At 42.8% G+C, this 19140-nt stretch overlaps 1 protein-coding gene across 1 annotated transcript in view; it reads left to right on the top strand.

The window, feature by feature from the left end:
- The window catches only part of SP4 (Sp4 transcription factor), a 70906-nt gene that overhangs the window by 34031 nt on the left and 17735 nt on the right, over nucleotides 1–19140 (top strand). The window contains exon 4 of the mRNA XM_058678012.1: nucleotides 13066–13294. Coding sequence (XP_058533995.1) covers nucleotides 13066–13294 — 229 coding nt within the window. The remainder of the gene's footprint in view (nucleotides 1–13065; nucleotides 13295–19140) is intronic.

The following is a 19140-nucleotide window of genomic DNA, read 5'->3' as shown; positions in this document are numbered from 1 at the left end:
TATATAAATTGTGAATGTCTAGTCAAGATAAGCGTATTTGCCTCTTAACATCTAACATTTCTTCACGGTGTAAACGTTCAAAATAAAATCACCCCCTCTTTTTTTTTTTAAATAAAGAGACATGCAGTACATTATCATTACAGTCACCCGAGTATGCAGAACACCAGATCTTTTTCCTCTGATTGGAATGTAACTTATTACACATTACTCAACCTTTTCCCATCTTTTCTGTCCGCTGTAGATTTTGTAGCCGTCACACAAGAGTATCAGAGACTTCAGGGCATGAGTTGTTCTGAAGCTCGGGCTCAGCAGATGTCCTGCTCATAGGGCTGTTGACATACCGGGCCAGCACTTGTTTGCTTTAGGGGTCTGACATGTGCGTTACCTCTGTTTGAGAATCACTGGTTTAAAGGGACCGAACCAATAAAAGCAGACTTTTAAAAAGTTTTTTTTTTTTAGCTACCTTAGAAGTAATAGAAACAGTTTAGAGTAATACATTCAATAGCTTTTGATATATTCACAGAACAGGACAACCAGTTTGACAATCAAAAATACACATTTCAAGACTTCATAAAGGAGCTCCAGACCTGTTAATAATCATTTGTCATTTCTCCTTTCTGTCCACCAAGCCCTAGACATATTTGGCTATCTATATTCATGTTTAAGAATGTAGCCTTATTGGGCCCGATGGTGTGGCCTAGTGGCTAAAGTCCTTGCCTTGAACGCCCTGGGATCCCATATGGGCACCGGTTCTAATCCCGGCAGCTCTACTTCCCATCCAGCTCCCTGCTTGTGGCCTGGGAAGGCAGTCAAGGACGGCGCAAAGCTTTTGGACCCTGCACCCACATGGGAGACCCGGAGAAAGTTCCTGGCTCCTGGCTTTGGATCAGCTCAGCTCCAGCCATTGCGGCCTCTTGGAGAATGAATCATCAGACGGAAGATCTTCCTGTCTGTCTCTCCTCTTCTCTGTATATCTGACTTTGTAATAAAATAAATAAATCTTTGAAAAAAAAAAAGAATGTAGCCTTCTTGCTTAAGTCAGATCACAAAACAAGCAGACTCCTATTTGAGAGTATGTTTGTTGAAAATTCCGTGTGGTGTTAAGAAGACAGACCCCTAAGCTTCATCTAAAGGAAACCAACCCAAATAGGATGAGACAGGCAGCACTTTGGTTTTGTTCAGAGCAATGAAATTGCCCATGGTCCCATGGCAAGTTTTGTGCTACAGAAAGGCGCAGTTTTTGTTTTTCCTGACCCATTTTAGTAGAAAAAATACACTTTCAACTCTATTTTTACAAAATACAATTATGCAACACATATACCTAAAATAGTATAACCTATGATATATACCTGCTACATAGTTTTTTAAATAAGTAGACCATTTTTAGTGAATTGGTAGTTGGATTACTTTATTTATAAGTAGATAGATCATTGATTTGGTTTTGTGTTTCCAATTTGTGGGTCTGTTTTACTGCCGTAATCATGTAACTTTTAATTAAAAGTTATTATTTATTATTATAATTTATTATTAAAAAACTTGCAAATAATTTTTTTCATAAGAATTTTATTTTTCCTCCCTCCTTCCCCCAAAAGACTGTTACCAAGCCATGTTTTCTTTGGAAAATGTATTCATCATACAAGCTGTTTTCAGCAGGTTAGACAGAGGGTCCTGAACAGACTTACTGGAGAGCAGCCTTGAGTACCAGGAGATCGGTGTGTGAATACATGGGTCAGAAAGAATATTCAGAAGCTCAGTAAACATTTGCAAAACATGTTCAACCCAGCTAGGAATGATAAATACTAACAAAAGAAAGAAATGCCATGTTGGGTCTATTGGTTACTAGATTTTTTTTTTTCTTTTTAAAAATAATCTTTACTTCCAAGCCTGGCTTGAACTTTGCCTTTCCGTTCTGCAGAGTGAAACACTGCAGCCCTTGCAAAGAGCAGAGTCCCGCTGAGAACACCCATGTCTAGATCCCCTGGGAGAGGTGGCCGTCTTTATCGTTTGTTGGAGATCCATTTAGACATTTGGGACTTGTTTTCTGCACATGAGTATCATTGTGCACTGTAAGCTATCTACTATCATAATGTATGCATTTGTTAGCATCTAAGTTATTTTCACATAATCTTATGTTTCCAAGAAGTTTATCTTATTGTTGGTAACATAAAAGATTTCTCATGCTTTCTTACTGTGCAGACATTCTGTAGTATGACTGTTCCACTGTCACTCAACTGTTCCCTCATTCATAATCACTGTTCATGCTGTGTTGATTTGTGGACTGTGGGAAAAGAAAAGTGAGGTGGAGTGTAAGGGGAGTGAGTGGTCCTGTTATGAAGGGGAGGGGGTTTCAAATAGAGCACTTGAAGGTTGGAAGGCTGCACTGTGAAGGTGACACTAGACTGGTTAGGAAACTATTGTGGATAAGTGTGAGAAAACGATGCTTTGGACAAAAGTACAAGTGGTGAGGGATGATAGAGACGTGTTTGGGTCCTGGAGCGTGTGGAAAGGGTCAGCATCAAGAATTGAATGATTTCACAGACTTTGGTCTAAGGACAGTAGGATGGAGTTTTATAATCTTAGGAAACTGAAGTTCAGATACAGTCCAGTTTATCAATATTTTTAAGAAGACTTGCGGCTCTTCTGTGTTGCCTCCCAGCATTATTGTTTTATGTTTTGTTTCTGATTTTTGTTTTTATATTCAGGGCTTTAAAAACCTCTGTTAGCTGATTGCTCTGTGAACGGTGATTAAAATGTGAACCTACTCTCCTCTGTGCATACCCAGGAAGCCAGTAGTTTCAAGCCAGAATACACACTATTTCCTTCTTTCCCTGGATTCTAGGTGTCATTTTTACCAGAACTAAATTTACACACACGCACACACACACACGCGCACACACACGCGCACACACGCACGCACACACACACGCACGCATGCGCACACGCACGCACGCACACGCACGCACACACACACGCGCACACACACACGCACACGCACACGCACACACGCGCACACACACGTGCGCACACGCACACACACGCGCACACACACACACGCGCACGCACACACGTTTCAAGGGTTTCTGAAAAAATGCAGATCATTATGATTCCGTTTTTGCATGAACTTTTTGAAGCTCATTTTGTAACTGTTGTAAATCCTGTGTTGTCATTTTAATCTGTAATTAAGACACTGTTTTAATTATCATAGCTTATAAAATTTTTACTATACTGTTTTTCCAAATTGACTTGGCTAGTCTTTCACAAGTTTATTTAGTAAAGGGTTATAGAAGATTTTAAAATAATACGAAAAAATGCTTTTATGCAGATTGCTTATTATTTATGATACTTATGTCTGACTTGTAAGGCATATTTGAAGATAACTTAAGCATGAATAGTAAAACAAATCGCAGTGTGAATTATGGAAATTGTTTATGATGAACTGTAATAGTTCTTGTGTAATTTTAACCAAATTTGTAGCAACTTGGAGAATTTTTTTTTAACCATATTGAAGAAGTATCTAGTAAGGAAAAACACGTGGCTTCTGGCCCATTTTTTAAAACCAGAATAGGCACGTGAAAAGTCAGTGCAGATCTTTTTTTTCCTTAAAGAAATCAGAGAAGAGAAGTTAGGAATTGAACTGCTGTGTTCTTTCTGCTTTCTGAGTGACACGTGTGTTTCTAGGCAGTGACATTCTCCCAGGTGGTGCACTGCAGCAGACAACCAGCCCAGTTGTTTACTACCTCTGCTGCCAGCTAGACCATTGTGGCAGAAGAACTTGCACAGTCCCTATATATATCCTGAAATAAAAATGTAGGAAACTTAGTTTGTACAGAAAACATTTTAAAACAAATGTGCACACATATTTGATGTGCTAAAATGTTAGCATAGCTGTAAACCTATTTCTGACACACAGTGCACGTTGGTTGGTGCCAGTTGGAATACAGCATAGAATGCCTCCATAGCTCTAACAGCCAGAAAAGCACACAAGGCATAGTGTTTGGATGTTTCGCTGGGTTGATTTTCCAGGATCATATTCGCTAGGTTAACCTCTGGGTCTACCTATGAAATATTTTTTTTTCAAGAATAGCAATCAAGCCAGATAACACTTATGCTAGGTAATGTGTGGCTCTACTGGTAAAACACTTGCCTAGTGTTGGACTGGCTGTGGGTTCGATCCTGTGTTCTCTGGAGCTAAATTATAAGTTGAGGGAATTGGGAAGATGCCCAGGACACCTTGGTAGGAAGTACATTTATTCCATGTGCAGACAAAACACTTAAAAGAGACTTGTAGAAACAGTAGGACTCCCAACAAGAGCAGCAAAAGACAAAAGAATGCAGGAAGGAGTTGATTTTCACATGTGGCTGTCAATTGATTTCTGTGGCCAAGGGATTCTGTAATGGTTGAGATTCAGAAACCTGAAGACAGGCTGCTGGGTCAAATGACACCAAAGAGGCATCCTCTCAAATAGTCAAAAACCCCATTCAGGTAGGATGGAAGCTCTGACCCATGGCAGAAGGATTCATGCAACCACACCTGGCAGGACAAAGGTTCCAGCAAGTGAGCTCTTTGACTCTGTTGACACTGTGGCGGGCTGCTGGGGGAAGGGCCCCTGGGGGGTGTTCAGAGGAGGCTGACTCATGGGGTTCTGGGGGAGGCATGTACTTGGCAATGCCAAGAGCATTAGCGTTACAGGATGCAAGATGTTGCAGGGGCAAGAAGTGGGAAGATCCAGGCACCCATCCACAGAACATGGACGAAGAGCGGCAGTAGGGTCCATCTCTTCAGGATGTGATCTCCTATCATCTGCTTGTTTGAAGGCTCTCGAGCCTCTGGCCTGCTGCCATCCAGAACAGTTCCACTCACTTCCTGGAGCGGAGCCTGGGGCCACACACACATCATTCTGGAAAACTGACGTGAATGACAGTTTGCACAGTGCTGTTACCTATAGACCTCTGCTTGAGACCAGGGCACAGGCTTTTTCTGCACTGTGATCCCAAAGGATGTCTTTGAAAGCCAGAAACATCTGTGCACATGAGAAGCAACTCTGACGTACCACCCAGCACCACGTCTCTGGTACTGCATGCCATGTTGTTGGGAAAGCTGCTGTGTTCAGTCCAGGAGTCTGGGCCAGAAGCTGTGCCTCCGTACGCTTTCCTACCAAAGAAACACATTAGTTAAAAGTAGGCGTTGAGTGTTTTCACTTCTCTGTCTTCCAACTCTGGGTGGTCCTTGTCCAGGAGATTTCTTTGTAGTAGCTGACACTGCCCGTGATGATCTGTCAGAACCAGCCAAGCACAGCCTTCAGAAGCTGAAGAGAAGGACTCTGGGCAGCTTCCTTCCTCTCTGGGCTCCACCGCTGTTGTCACGTTCATCCTGGAGCCCAAAAGGGCCTGGCCTCTGTTCTGCACCCAGGGACCTGCCAACGTGAAGTAAGTGTGCAACCAGATCAGCACTTGGGCACGAGGTCTGGCCTCAAACTTCCTGGCTGGGCCTCTGTACTCTGCTAGCCTGCTCTGTCCCTGCCAATGTTGGTTATTGGCTAATGGATACTGAACACTGCACCCTACCTTGAAAGTACTTTTGTTACTAAGTGAATAAATAATAGCAGGATAGACTACAGAATTGTTTGGTAGAACTACATCATTATCAGAAAGCTCTGAAGAAAGATAGGAGGCAAATACATCAAGCTGATGATAGTGATAATCTGGGAAAATTACTGTGTGGCCACTTGTGTTTCCTCCTTCAGAGGTGTCTGTAATCTGCATGCACAGCTTTTAAAATCAGAGGAGAAAGAAATTTAAAAAATTTTATCTGTAACACCAGGGTATTCAAATAGGTACAGAGGGGGAAGTCTTAGCCCATTCTCTTAATGGCACGTTTACATGTCCCTGTTAAAGGTTTAATTTACAGTACTCTTTCCAGAAAAGGTGTTACCAGAGGTGGGGGTGAAAAGTGTTACAGGATGAATCCGACACCTGAGCAGGAGGCAGTAGAGTGGTTTCAGTGGCAGGTGGTAGTTTACATCCAGGGTTCTGCACTCTGTGTGAGTGAAGCCCGAGGAAGCTGTGGTACATGGCTACTTTTGCCATTTCTTACCATCTTGTATCCATGCGTGTATTAACTAATAATTTATAGGCCTGTGATATACTATTCCCCTTGTTTCTTAAGGAAAAAAAAAGTTGCTTACGTTTTAGGACATTGAGGAAACATTCACTGAGCAAGTGCTAGGTACTAGGAGCTTTCATAGCCAGTGGACACAAGACATAAAACCACGTAGATGCCATCCACCTTGACCAGCCTTTGATATACATAATTTATGTTGAATATGGTGACAGAGACAGCATCTACTTGGTGGAACGAAGAATATTTAAATTCTAAGACCTTCAGTTTTTTCATGGCGTTTAGCTACTATTAAGAGTTAGTCATACTTTGTTGGCCTAGTCATGTGCCCCCTGCCTCAAAATCCACCAGTCTATGGAATATGTTGTTTTGCTTTACCAAATAAACCTACTTTTTCTTTTTCCCCTAAGCTTAACAGTGGAATGACCTCTCACTGTACTAGAACAGAATACCATTCAACTAGTGCTACAGGGAAGTTTTGCAAGACTCAAGGAATTCTTCCCAAGGACCCTTTCTAAATGTTGTTGACTGTCTAGCAGTCTAATTCTTTGCTGTATGACTGAGCAACTGTGCTGTTATCCCTGGCTGCATTTCTGCCTTCCAAGGCCACAACAGCAAGCTGGATGGAAAGTAGAGCAGCTAGGACATGAACTAGTGCCTGTATGGGGTGCTGCTGCTTTCAGTGGAAGGATCTAGCCAATTAAGCTATCATGCCAGGCCTTACTGCACATTTTCTTTATCTACTCATCAGTTGATGAACATCTGGGGCCATTCCATATCCTAGCTTTTGTGAATTGAGCTGCAATAAGCATAGGGATACAGATAACTCTTTCATATGTTGATTTATTTTTAAAAACAATTTCAATAATAGGAGAGGAGTTAGATACCACACTTTCAGAAGAAAAATAATAGGTAAATGTTCGTACAGTCCTGTGATGACAGTGTTTACAGATGTAAATCTACTATGTTTCTATAATGATTTATCTTTTTACATTTTTGTCACTGGCATGGCTTCTTACTCTGTCAGTGAAGTTGTTCAAATGTGCAATACTGTTTTTCTTACATAATGTGTTTTTCCTACACTTATTTTTTGCTTTGGTTCTAGTTTTTCTAATTGGCTTATAGTAGTAGTGTCTTATCAATGTAAATTTCACTCTTTCTTTAATTAGTAGTCATCTAACTCCAGGTCCTCTTACTAAAACATTTAGGAGAAGTCCCTATCCTGACAATATTAATTTAGATCAGGGACCTAGTGTGTTGGCCCATCATTGGCTGAGAAGTCTAACATAGAAAAGGGAGGAAAGAATGTACAGTGTAGTTGGAAAGAAAAGATAAGCAAGTAGTATTGTATTTACTCTGCAGCTTTCCATTGTTATAATAAAATTACCCCTGTGATATTATGGGAAAATTGGGAACAAGTAAACACCACAGACTCACAGAGGAACTTACTAGTCCAGAGGGGTCATGATCTGATAGGCTCTGGCCAGACCGAAGGAGATGGACATTCCGGGTGAGAGAATGTCCTGGAGTTTTGCTGTATTATTCAAAGACCTAGAGACGAGCACAGTGGCTTACAGGAGCTAGGATTTCACTGTAGGAGGTGGAAGTGCCACAGGAGATGTGGAGGTAAGCAAGAGAACTTCATGTCCTATGGAGTTGCCCCTTGACTTTCTTGAACTCTGAATGCAGTGTAGATGCAGTGTGGAAGGGGAAAAACTGACACAGTACGAAGAGTCTCCGTGAGTGTGCACGAGGAGGGATGGTGACGACAGATTTGAGATATTTGTGAGAGTTTGACATAGGGGGAGCTGCTAATCAAGTTAAATGTAGCAATAGAACAGCCACTGAAATTAAAGACACTGATATTCAGACCCAGCTCCAGCTCTGTTATCTGTCCTTGTTATGACGCAGGGTGTTCTGTGTTATAGCCCTTGGATCTCCATTTCCTCTTCCTGAATTTGGGGTGGTAGAACCCATTCCATAAGAAAGTAGACAAAATCATAGGTTTAAAAATGTCAGTAAAGTGGTTGATCACATTGTTGTTGTGGAGGATGCAACGGGTGGACGGGAGTGAAGCGGTGGACAGTGAGAAAGAACTTAGGTTAGGCATGTTGGGGAACCTGCCGATTCTTAGATGCATGTGAGACTCTGGATGGAAATGTTCCCTAGGAGATGTGCAGACGATCTGCAAATAGGAAGTGCAGAGGGAGAGAGGAGTGGCAGTGGTCTTGCTGTGGGAGGGCTGAGAAGCAGGTCTACATGAAAACTGTTGGTCAGTGAAGCACTGGAAGGATGTACATTTCAAGAGGAGAGTGGGGTTGGCAGCTCAGTCAGTGCTGCAAAGAGTTGGGAGAAAGATCAAGAAAGAATACCTCTGGAGTTGTCCGCCAAGAATCATTAGTAACCTGTGTCATATTCAGCAGCATGGTGGGGTGGCAGCCTAATTTTAGGAATTTTGAGTAGAGGAGGAGAATTGGTAAGTAAAGGAAGCTAGTATAGATCAGTTTTCTTAGTGAAGGGGCTACTGAGGATGTAGCAAGTTAGCTCAGAGTCACGTTTTCTCCAGGAGGGAGTAGTCAATGATGTCCTTTGCAGCAGAGCACTCCTTCAGTGCTCCTGGAGAAAGTGCATGCTGGCTTGGCTGTGCAGAGGTCTGTGGGGGGCAGCCATGTGGAATACTGTGACCCCAGTTTCTGACCCCAGCTTCCCTTGAGGTAGCATCGACGGTTTAAGTAATTGGGTTCCTGACACCCACATGGAGACCTGGATTGAGTTCTCTGACCACAGCTTCAGCCTGGTCCAGTCACAGCTGCTGAGGGAAGTTAGGGATGGGAGTGTGTCTGTTTCCAGGTGTCTGTCCCTTCCTCTCGGTGCACTTCTCAAAGAAATATGCAGATTATTTACAAAGGGCCAGCCTGTGCAGCAGGAGCTAAGTTCTGATGGTGCAGTTTTGGATAGCAGGCTGTGATCATCCGAAGAGTGATTGAGAGTTGTGGAGCATGGGAGTGGATGCCCTACCAGAGTGTTCTGATGTTTCTGGCAGCAGCTGGAAGGATGCAATTGGACAGAAGGGTCCATGTAGGCAGGTAGAGGTGGGAAATGACAGGAACGGCAATAGTTTTGGCAATAGAAAAATAGATGCAAGAGATGGTACAGACATATACCTTTATAACTTAACATTTGTGGGATGTAATAGGCATAGAGGATTTTAAGCATGGGCAATAAGGAGATTGGGAATAGCATCTGAGAAAGCAGGAACGTACTTTGCATCTTATACGTACTCCATTAAGGCCGTGTATCAGCGGCAACTGTGTGTTGGACATTGTTCCAGATGCTCACCGGAAAGCAGTGAATGTGGTAAACACCTGTGCTTTCATGACGGTTAACATAAAGAAGGGATGTGAAGACGGATTAGACACAGGAAACAGCAAAGTAGTTCAGAACAAGCAAGATGAACCTGGGTGGCGATACAAAGGGCAGAGAGGAGCCACTTGGTGTGGTCAAGAATGGACCTGAGAGCAGAACACCACATAGGAGTCAGCTGTGTGAAGGTCTGAGGGCAGATGCATCCTTACCAAGGCTGGACAGCATGGGCAAAGACCCAAGGAAAGAAGGAAATGAGCTTGGTGAACCCGAGGAAAGGCCAAGGGTGCAAGCGAGAGACTAAGAGGTGAGGTGGGATAGAGCAGTAGAGGTAAGTACAGGCATGCCTTGAAGGTTTTCATGTACAGTTTGGTGACTTAAGGTGGTAATGAAAGTGAAACTAGTAGTTTATTGAGCATAAGCTGTCTATGGGATATCTAGGTGAAGAAGTCAGGGTTACCAAGCTTTATGTGTATGTATATATGTATGTGTATATATGTATGTATGTATATTAAAGATGCATTTGTTTATTTGAAAGGCAGAATCAGGAAGAAGGAGAGACAAAGAAATCCGTTATCCACTGGTTCGTTACCCAAATGGCCTCAACAGTCAGGCCTGTGGCAGGCCAAAGCCATGAGCCTGGAACGCTGTCCAGGTCTCCCACATAGGTGGCAGCACTCGGGCCATCCTCCACGGTGTCCCCAGGCGCATCTGCAGGGAGCTGGATAGGAAGTGCTGCAGCCAGGTTGCAAACTGGTGCTGTCCTGGAATGCTTGCATTGCAGCCAGTGCCTGTGCACTGTGCTACAGTGTCAGCCCTACACTTAAATAAATCAATTCAAATGTGATTTGCCTAGTAATCACTGAAGTAACTTGCTGCATTGTTTAGGTGTTGGACAAATCAGTTGTCACGACCAGAGGCTTGAAGAACCCATCAGTGGATCTTGCAGCATCACAGATCTCCAGGAGCTCATTAGCATAAGGAATGTCATCTGATTATGGTTCCAGTCTGAGAGGAATGGCAGACTGCTACACGAACAATAGCTGGAAAAAGTGTGGCCAGAAATAGCTCATGACATTAAGGGATGGAAAAATACTAATAATGTACCATACCTCTGTAGGAACTGTGCCGTGGAGACTTTTTGTAGGATTTCTTACAAAGACTCCACTTGCCAGAAATGGCTTTTTTTTTTTTTTTTTTTTTTTTTTAATTTCTCCCAGTGCTTCCAGGGACACTGAATAGTTTGCTTAGCCAAGTCATCCTTATAGGATGTGGTATACTGACTCTGTCAAACCTGCATGTCCTCGAAAACATACACTGTATGAGTATGCCTTGCATTGATGTACTGCTTTGTAAGGCCTCTGCCGTGGAAGGTCAGCCTGATCTTTAGAAACAACTCAGTTGGATCTGAGGGCAGTCAGTATGTAGAGGTGCAGAAAATGCACAGTTCTGATGTTACAACCTCTGGCTTTGCTTGCATTGATTGCCTTGTGACACCATGTTCTTACATGTGAATGAAAATGTGAACTTCAGTCTACTAAAGTCTACTCATCTTCCTCTAGGAAGCCAGGCACTGTCTTAGTTGAAACAGTAACAACAGACATAGTTGATCTTTATAGTTCCTGGATTCACATTCAGGGACTCAAATGGCCACAGATGGAAAGTGTTTTGGGGGAAGAAAATCTCATGCCTACTGAGCATATATGCAGAATTTTTGCTCCTTGTTACTCCCTAAACAGTACCTCATAATGAGTGTCAATGTAACATCGTAAAGAATCCAAGGATGTGTTAAAAGTTAAATGCAAATGCTACATTGTTTTGTATGATGGACTCCAATGTACGTGGATTTTGGTGTTTGTGGGTATCCTAGAACCAGTCTTCATGGAAGCCCAGGGACAGCTCCGATGTGTTTTAGTTGTGACTGGCTGCGACCAGAGGGCTCAGAGTCCTCTGGAGGCAAAGGAGAGTGTATTTGATTTTGGGTGGGTTAGAGAATGTGCAGGTCTCTACGCTTGGTAATTTTGACTGTCTTCTGCGGGTTGCTCCATGTGGTGAAAGTACTAACATGTGCGACTTTCAAGTAGACCCTTGTATCCTTTGTCCTCAGGACTCTCTTGTTTCTGCTAGCATAGCTTACCATTGTGTTGCTACTCAACTCATTAGAGACTAACAGTAAAGGTAGTTAGCGTGAAAAGGGCTTTGTGAGATTGGCTTACTGAATCCTTACCTCAAGTCTCTGAAATGGAACATGCCTGCAAAAATGGGTATTTTCTTTTTAGCTCGTTCTCATACTTGTTATTCTCACACCTGTTGGAAGGACTGGAGAATCACATGAAAGAGTGGGAGGCTGTAGTCCTGGTGCGGTGTGTTAGGCTGTCCTTGCAACATAAGGATGTCCTAGCATCCTTTATCAAACTGCGAGTTCCCCTGCTCTGCTAGTGCATCTCGGAAAGTGACAGAAAATGGTTAAAGTTCATGGGCCACTGCCACCCATGTGGGAGATATAGATGAAACTCCCGACTCCTGGCTTTGGCCTGGTCCAAACCTGGCCATAGTGGCTAAAGTCATCAGCTTGCATGCTCCAGGATCACATACGGGTGCCGGTGCAAATTCCAACTGCTCCACTGCCCATCCAGCTCCCTGCTTGTGGCCTGGGAAGCAGTCAAGGACTGCCCAAAGCCTTGGGTCCCTGCACCCAGGTCGGAGACCAGGAAGAAGCTCCTGGCTACTGAATTCAAATCAGCTCAGCTCGGCTGTTACGGCCACTTGGGGAGTGAATCAGCAGATGGAAGATCTTTTCTCTCTCTCTCCTATCTCTGTAAATCTGACTTTCTAATAAAAATAAATAAATCTTAAAAAAAAACAATAAGAAAGGGTGATGATTAAGGATACTTGTCTGTAAATCAGGCTAGAATTGAGCCATTGCAAGTAAGAATTTTTGGTTATATTGTGCATGATTAATGTTATTTACCATATCTAATGAAGCCAAGTTTTCATAAGTAGACAGATGAAATTTAAGCATATAACCCAAGTAAATAAAGGAGTGATATCCTGTGTTTGTAGTAATATCCTGTCAAATTGTAGTAAGCCCTATTTGTGTGTTGCATTTAAACAGTCACCTAACTGTGTATGTACTAAAGAAACTTTTTGGTATGAGATACTTGCTCACTGTGGAAATGGGAAGAATGTTTTGTGTCCACATAGCAGCTTACATCTAAGGATCTGGGAGTGCTTTTCAAGTAGATGGTGAAGGCTCACAGCGTCTCAGGGCGGTGAACGGGTGGCAGTTTATGGAGAGAAAGAGAAATTGAGCCACAAAGAGAGTTATAGATTGATGTGCAGTCTCCTCAGCTAGAGAAAGAGGCAATCTGAGCTCCTAATTAAGAAAATTTTATTTTAGGAGGATTGGTCTAGTTGTTAAACCGTTTGCTTCTGTACTTTATACTAATTATTAGAAAAAAAAGTCCATTACTTTTGAAATGTCCCCAAGGATTTTTTAATATAATTTAAAGAAGTGAAATTTAAAGCATAGAAAACATGATAGGTCTCTCCTATATTTTGATTTTTTTTTCTTCTCTTTTTAGGCCAGCAGCAAGGACAAGATGGAGTAAAAGTCCAGCAAGCTACTATAGCTCCTGTAACCGTAGCAGTGGGAGGAATTGCTAATGCAACGATAGGTGCTGTTAGTCCTGACCAACTCACACAAGTGCATTTGCAGCAAGGCCAGCAAGCTTCTGATCAGGAGGTGCAGCCTGGCAAGAGGCTCCGAAGAGTTGCATGTTCCTGTCCCAACTGCAGGGAAGGGGAAGGCAGGTAAATGCTCTGTCTTCAGCTTGCTCTTCCCCCCCTCCCTCTACTTTCTTTCTCTCTCCCTTCCTTCCCTCATTCCTTCTTCTGTCCCTCTTTTTCTATCTTTTTACATCTTCCTTTCTCCCTCCCTCCTTCCATCCTCTGTCTCTTTGGCAGGCATCCCAGGGTCCCTTGGTCCCTGGACCCCACTCAGCTACCTTGATGACCACCCAGGAGTTGAGATGTATTGTTATGAGGAAATCAGGTTGGGCTTCTTGGAATGGGATTGGACTGGTCCTCTACCTTGTACCTGATGCTGTTTTATTAATAGCTTCCTTTTATCATTTATTATGTAAATTTCCCCAAATTTTTATTGACATAAAACTCACACATCAGGGATGAGCATTGGCAATAACAGATAAGATGCTGGTGAAAATGCCTGTGCCCCTTCATAGGAGTACCTGTGACTCCACTCCTGGCTAAAGAGAGAGGTGGGGGGGGGAGAGAGAGAGACTGTGTGTTTATGAGATTTATTTATTTATTTATTTCAGAGGCAAAGTTACAAATACAGAGGATAAGACAGAGATATTCTATTTGCTGGTTCACTCCTCACATGGCTACAATGGTTAGGGCTGGGCCAGGCCAAGGTCAGGAACTCCATCCAGGACTTCCACATGGGAGGCAGGGTACAGTTGCTTGAGCCATCTGCTGTTGCTTTTACAGGGTCATTAACAGGGAAGTGGATCGAAGTGGAACACCTAGACTCAAACTGGCCTCCTATGCCACATCTCTGAACACCTGGCTACAATAGCTGACTGATGCTGATTCCATGAGGCTGTAGCCAGCAATGAGTCAAGTAGTTGGGTCTTTGCCTCTGGCCCAGCCAGGCTCTGTTGTGGCCATGTGAAGAGTGAACAGCGGTAGGAGCCTCTCATTTCTCAGCCTGCTACTGCAGCCCACAGATATTCAAAAAGAAATGTGCATTTTTAAAAATGCTCATTTCTATCTACCCATTCAAAGTTTGCAATTCAGTTGTTCTTAAATATATACATTTGAAGAGTTATGTAGCCACCACCACTGTCAGTGTGTTATTCTCAGAAGAAATCCTGTATCCTTGACCATCAGTTCCTCAGCTCTCCCAGCCCTAGGCAGCCGCTCAGCTCATTCCTGTCTTTATGGTTTATCTACTCTGCGCATTTCCTATAAAGTGGAGCCATATCATATGTGGTCTTCTATTTAGCATAATATATTTGGGGGTCAGTCACATTGTAGCATATCCAGTACTTCTGTCTGCTGGTTTGATCTCCAGATTGCCACAATGGCCAGAACTGAGTTAATCTGAAGCTGGATTCCAGGAGCATCTACCAGACCTCGCACGTGGGTATGGGTCCCAAGGACTTGGGTCATCCCCTGCTGCCTTCCTAGGCCACAGGCAGAGAGCTGGATCAGAAGTAGAGCAGCTGGGACATGAAACAGCATTCATATGGGATGCTGGTACCACAGGGCAGAGGATTAACATGCTATGTCATTGCACCAGCCCCACTTCATTCCTTTTTATGGGTGAAGAAGATGCTGTTATGTGAATCCACAGTAGTTTGTGTTTCCATCATTTGATGGTGACCCCTCTGGTGCCAGCTATGAATGATACCAGTGTAAATGTATGTGCAAGTGTTTGTATGGATGCATAATTTCATTTCTCTTCTGTGTGTGGGAGGAATAGAGTCCCTGGATTCTGTGGCAACAGTCAAGGAGCAGTCAGACTGTTTTCCTAAGTGACTGCATCATTTTACGTTCCCCTGAGCAGCATTATGAGGGCTCTGGTTTCTCTACATCATGGCCAGTGCTTGCCGTTCCCTGTTTCTGATGATAGCCGTCACAGTAGATCTCAGGTGGCATCTCCATGTGGCTTTACTTGAATTCTGACACTTACTGCCATTAAAACAGTTTCATGTGCTTGTTGACCATTTGTATATCTTTGGAGATACCATGTTAGAATCTTTGTCTATTTTTAGTTGTATTATTTGTCGTTTAATAATGCTTCATATATTCCAGAAATAAGTCCCTTAGTTATATATGTGACTTAATAAATATTGTGTCCCATTGCGTGAATTGTATTTATATGCTGTTTTGGTAGCATCTTTTGATTTATTGAAGTTTTGTTTTTTATGTTTTTTGTTTGTTTTTGTCAGTTTTTCTCCCTTTGCTTACTGCTGCTTTTGGTATCATATTAACAATCCATTACCAAAACTCAGGCGATGAGCATTTCTAGTTTTTGTTTGAGAGTTTTACAATTTTTGTTCTTACATTTAGATATTTCATCAGTTTCGGACTAATTTTTGGTTGTGTTACATTAGTTAGTTTTTGGTGCTGTAGCAGAGCACCTGAAGCCAGGTCAATTAGAAGAGGTCATTTAGTTGCTCAGCTTTGGAGACTGAAAGTGCAAGATGAGCTGGTCCTAGGCAGACTGGCCGAGTACATGGGAAGACCTTGCTTTATAACAACCCACTCTTGCAAGAATTAACTCGCTCTACAAAACCAACATGAATCCCTTCTGAGGAGAGCACCGTCCACCAGTCCTCAGCCAGTGATCTGATTCACTGCATTAGGCCCCACCCCCTGAGGGTTCTGTTACCTCTATATCGTCATGCTGGACACCAAGCTTCCAGCACATGAACCTTTGGGACACAAACAGCATTCAAATCATAGCATTTGGTGTGAGGTAAGGATCTGTCCAGCACCTTTCTTTGAAAGACTATCCTTACCCCATTAAAGGTACTTGGCGGCTTTCTTAAAAAACCATAATCCATGTGTTATTTCTGAACCCTCTCAGTCTTATTCACATCCGCCTATATTTGAGTGTCACACTGTCTTGATTACTTGATATTGTAGTAATTTATGAAAGCAGAAATTGAGTCCTCTACCTGTTATTTGTCAAAAATTGATCTGGCTACAATTCACACAAAAGTGTGAATTCCTGAATCAAACTGTCAAGTTTCTACAAAGAGGCCAAATGGGACTATCGGACTGGAATAGAAATTACCATTTTTTTTTAAAGAAATAGTTATTTGTTTTTATTTGAAAGGCAGATTTCAGAAATAATGGACACACTCATCTACTGGCCCACTCCCCAAATGGCCACAGTGGCCGGAGCTGAGCCCATCTGAAGCTAGGGACCAGGAGCTCCTTCTGGGCCTCCCGAAATGGCCACAGTGGCTGGAGCTGAGCCCATCTAAAGCTAGAGGCCAGGAGCTCCTTCTGGGACTCCCACATGGGTCCAGGGCCTAAGGATTTGAGCCATCATCCACACTGCCTTCCCAGACCACAAACGAGGTGAATGAGAAGTGGAGCAGCTGGGACTAGAACCAATGGCCATATGGGATGCTGGCACTACAGCAGGAGGATTAACTTGCTCTGCCGCTGTGCAGCCCCAGAAGTTACATTTATCTATAGATCAGTATGCAGAATATTACATATTTAACAGTATTTAATTTTGAGTCATGCACATAGTGTATTTTTTTTTAGATCTCAAATTTGGTTCATGTATGTCTTGTCATTGTCAGAATATAAGATGCAGTCTTTTCTTAAATTCATTGCTGTGTTCTTTGATGCTTTTGTAATAGACACTTGATTGTAATTGGAACCTGATTGTTCATTTGAAGTATACAGATACGCATTGATTTTTACATATTGATTTTGTGCACTGTAAGTTTTGTAAGATTATGATGTCTGTGAATAGTTTTGTTTCTCTCTGTTATGGACTAGATCTGTTTTTCTTGCTTAACTGCTCTCTCTGGAACTCCTGAATGCTAGCTATTGAGTAGAAGTGACACAAGTACATAGCATTTTTTTTTTTTGTTTCCAGTTATTGAGGAGAAGCATCTAGACTTTCACTTTAAGTTGTGTTCTTATATTATTGAATACTTTTATCATGAAAAAATATCAGGTTGTTTCAAATGGTTGTCTGCATTTGTTGTGATGATTACACTGCTTTTGGGGAAAAGGGAAAAAAATAAAGAGACAGAGAGACGGAGATGGCTGTCATGGCCAGCCAGGACCCTCCTCCAGGTCTCCGGTTTGGGTGACAGGAGGCCGGTCACTTGAGCCGTCTTAAACTGCTTTCCCCAGGCTGTTCGTAGAGGGTTGGATCAGCAGCGAACCAGCTGGAACACAAGCTGACACCCATATAGGAAGCCATAGAGGTTACTTTATTCACAGTACCACAACGCTGGCCCTGGGGTTTGCTCATGTTCGTGGAAAAGCTATGTGTGGATTTCAGAATTTTGTGACTGAGTAAACCTGTCTTTTAATTTTGTTTTTTTCCCATGAAGTTCTTAAAATGTCCTCATATAATTTTTTTTTTAAATCTGTTGTTAGATTTATCTTACTAGTATTTTTGTTTACACTTTTTACATCCATAGCCATAACAGCCATTGGTCTGCAGTTTGCTCTTGTAATGTCTGTTTGGTTTTGGTAAAGGTTATATTGGCTTTATGGAATGATTGTTAAGTATTCTTTTTTTTAACTTTTTCCATTTTTTTTTTAATTTTTCACAATCTTTACATAGTTAATTAGGGTAAAAAGGTTCAAGGGCTACAGGAAAGTGGGTAAGACTATTATTTCCATATTGTGGTAAGTATTCTTTTTGGTTGGAATTTGTGAAGAACTAGTGTTACTCTTCAAATGTTTTGTGGAGCTCACCAGTTAAGCGGTCTGCTGTGGGAAGTTTGCCTTACTCACTCGATATCTTCTTCTGCTGCTAGACTACTTGTTTTTGAGTCAGTTTAAGTATTTTTGTGTTTTTCTAGGAACTTGTCCATTTAAAAATGACTTTTTATGTTAATTTGAAAGACAAATTTTACAGAGAGGAGAGGGACAGGGAGAGAGGCCTTCCATCTGCCGGTTCACTCCTCACTTAGCCACAATGGTCAGAGCTGAGCTGATCCCAAGCTGCGAGCCAAGAGCTTCTTCCAGGTCTCTCATGTGGGTGCACTTGAATCAGCCTCCACTGCTTTCCAAGGCCATAAGCAGAGAGCTGGATCAGAAGTGGAACATCCAGGACATGAACAGGTGCCCAGATGGGATGCTGGCACTCACAACAGAGGATTAGTCAGTCTGAGCCACTACTGCACTGGCCTAAATTTATTTAGATGTTACCTCGGTGTCTGTCATGGAATTGTTCATAGTGCTTCTTTATAAGCTTTTCGGTTTAAAATCGATAGTGATTCACCCTTTTTCGTTTCTGATTCTAGTAATTTGAGTGCTGCTTGGTCTGTGTGGCTACGTTTGTTCACTTAGTTGGTTTTTCCTAGGACTCTCGTAGGGGGGTCTCTGTCCTGGTTGTGGCCCCCTGGCCAGCCTGCAGAGTCATCTGTCTCCAGTGCATCTGTTAGTCTCCTCTCATCCTCTCACTGGAAATTACAACACTCCCCCCCCAACCCGCCCCCCCCCCCTTTTTTTTGAGGGCACTCCTGGATTTGAACTTCTTCTTACTCTGTTGCAAATTAAGTCTGTTCTTTGGGGAGAGACTTCTTCTAACTTTTACAGTTGAGATAATGATGCGTTTCTCGGCTGAAAGCTGAGTGCTCAGTGTTGGGACAGCACTGGTGTCAGGTCTTGGCCTGTTGCTCCTGGTGTTAAACTTCCAACTTGTGAACTGTGGATGAGCCAGGTCAGAGGTCATGTGGAGCACGTTTTCATCATGTTCCCTACAAGACACAGCCTGTGTCGTGGGGCCGGGGCTAGGTGAAAGGAGGAGTCCATGGAGACCCCAGTCTCCCCCTGGGCTTTCCTCTGAGCAGGGCGGCTGAGTGAGGACACTGCACCTTGCTTGGGGGCGGAGAGGGGACATGCTGGGCTGTCTGCAGTGCTCA

Source organism: Ochotona princeps, chromosome 20 (genome assembly GCF_030435755.1).
Source record: "Ochotona princeps isolate mOchPri1 chromosome 20, mOchPri1.hap1, whole genome shotgun sequence".
NCBI classification, from domain to species: domain Eukaryota; kingdom Metazoa; phylum Chordata; class Mammalia; order Lagomorpha; family Ochotonidae; genus Ochotona; species Ochotona princeps.
This window is presented reverse-complemented; position numbering and strand designations above follow the sequence as displayed.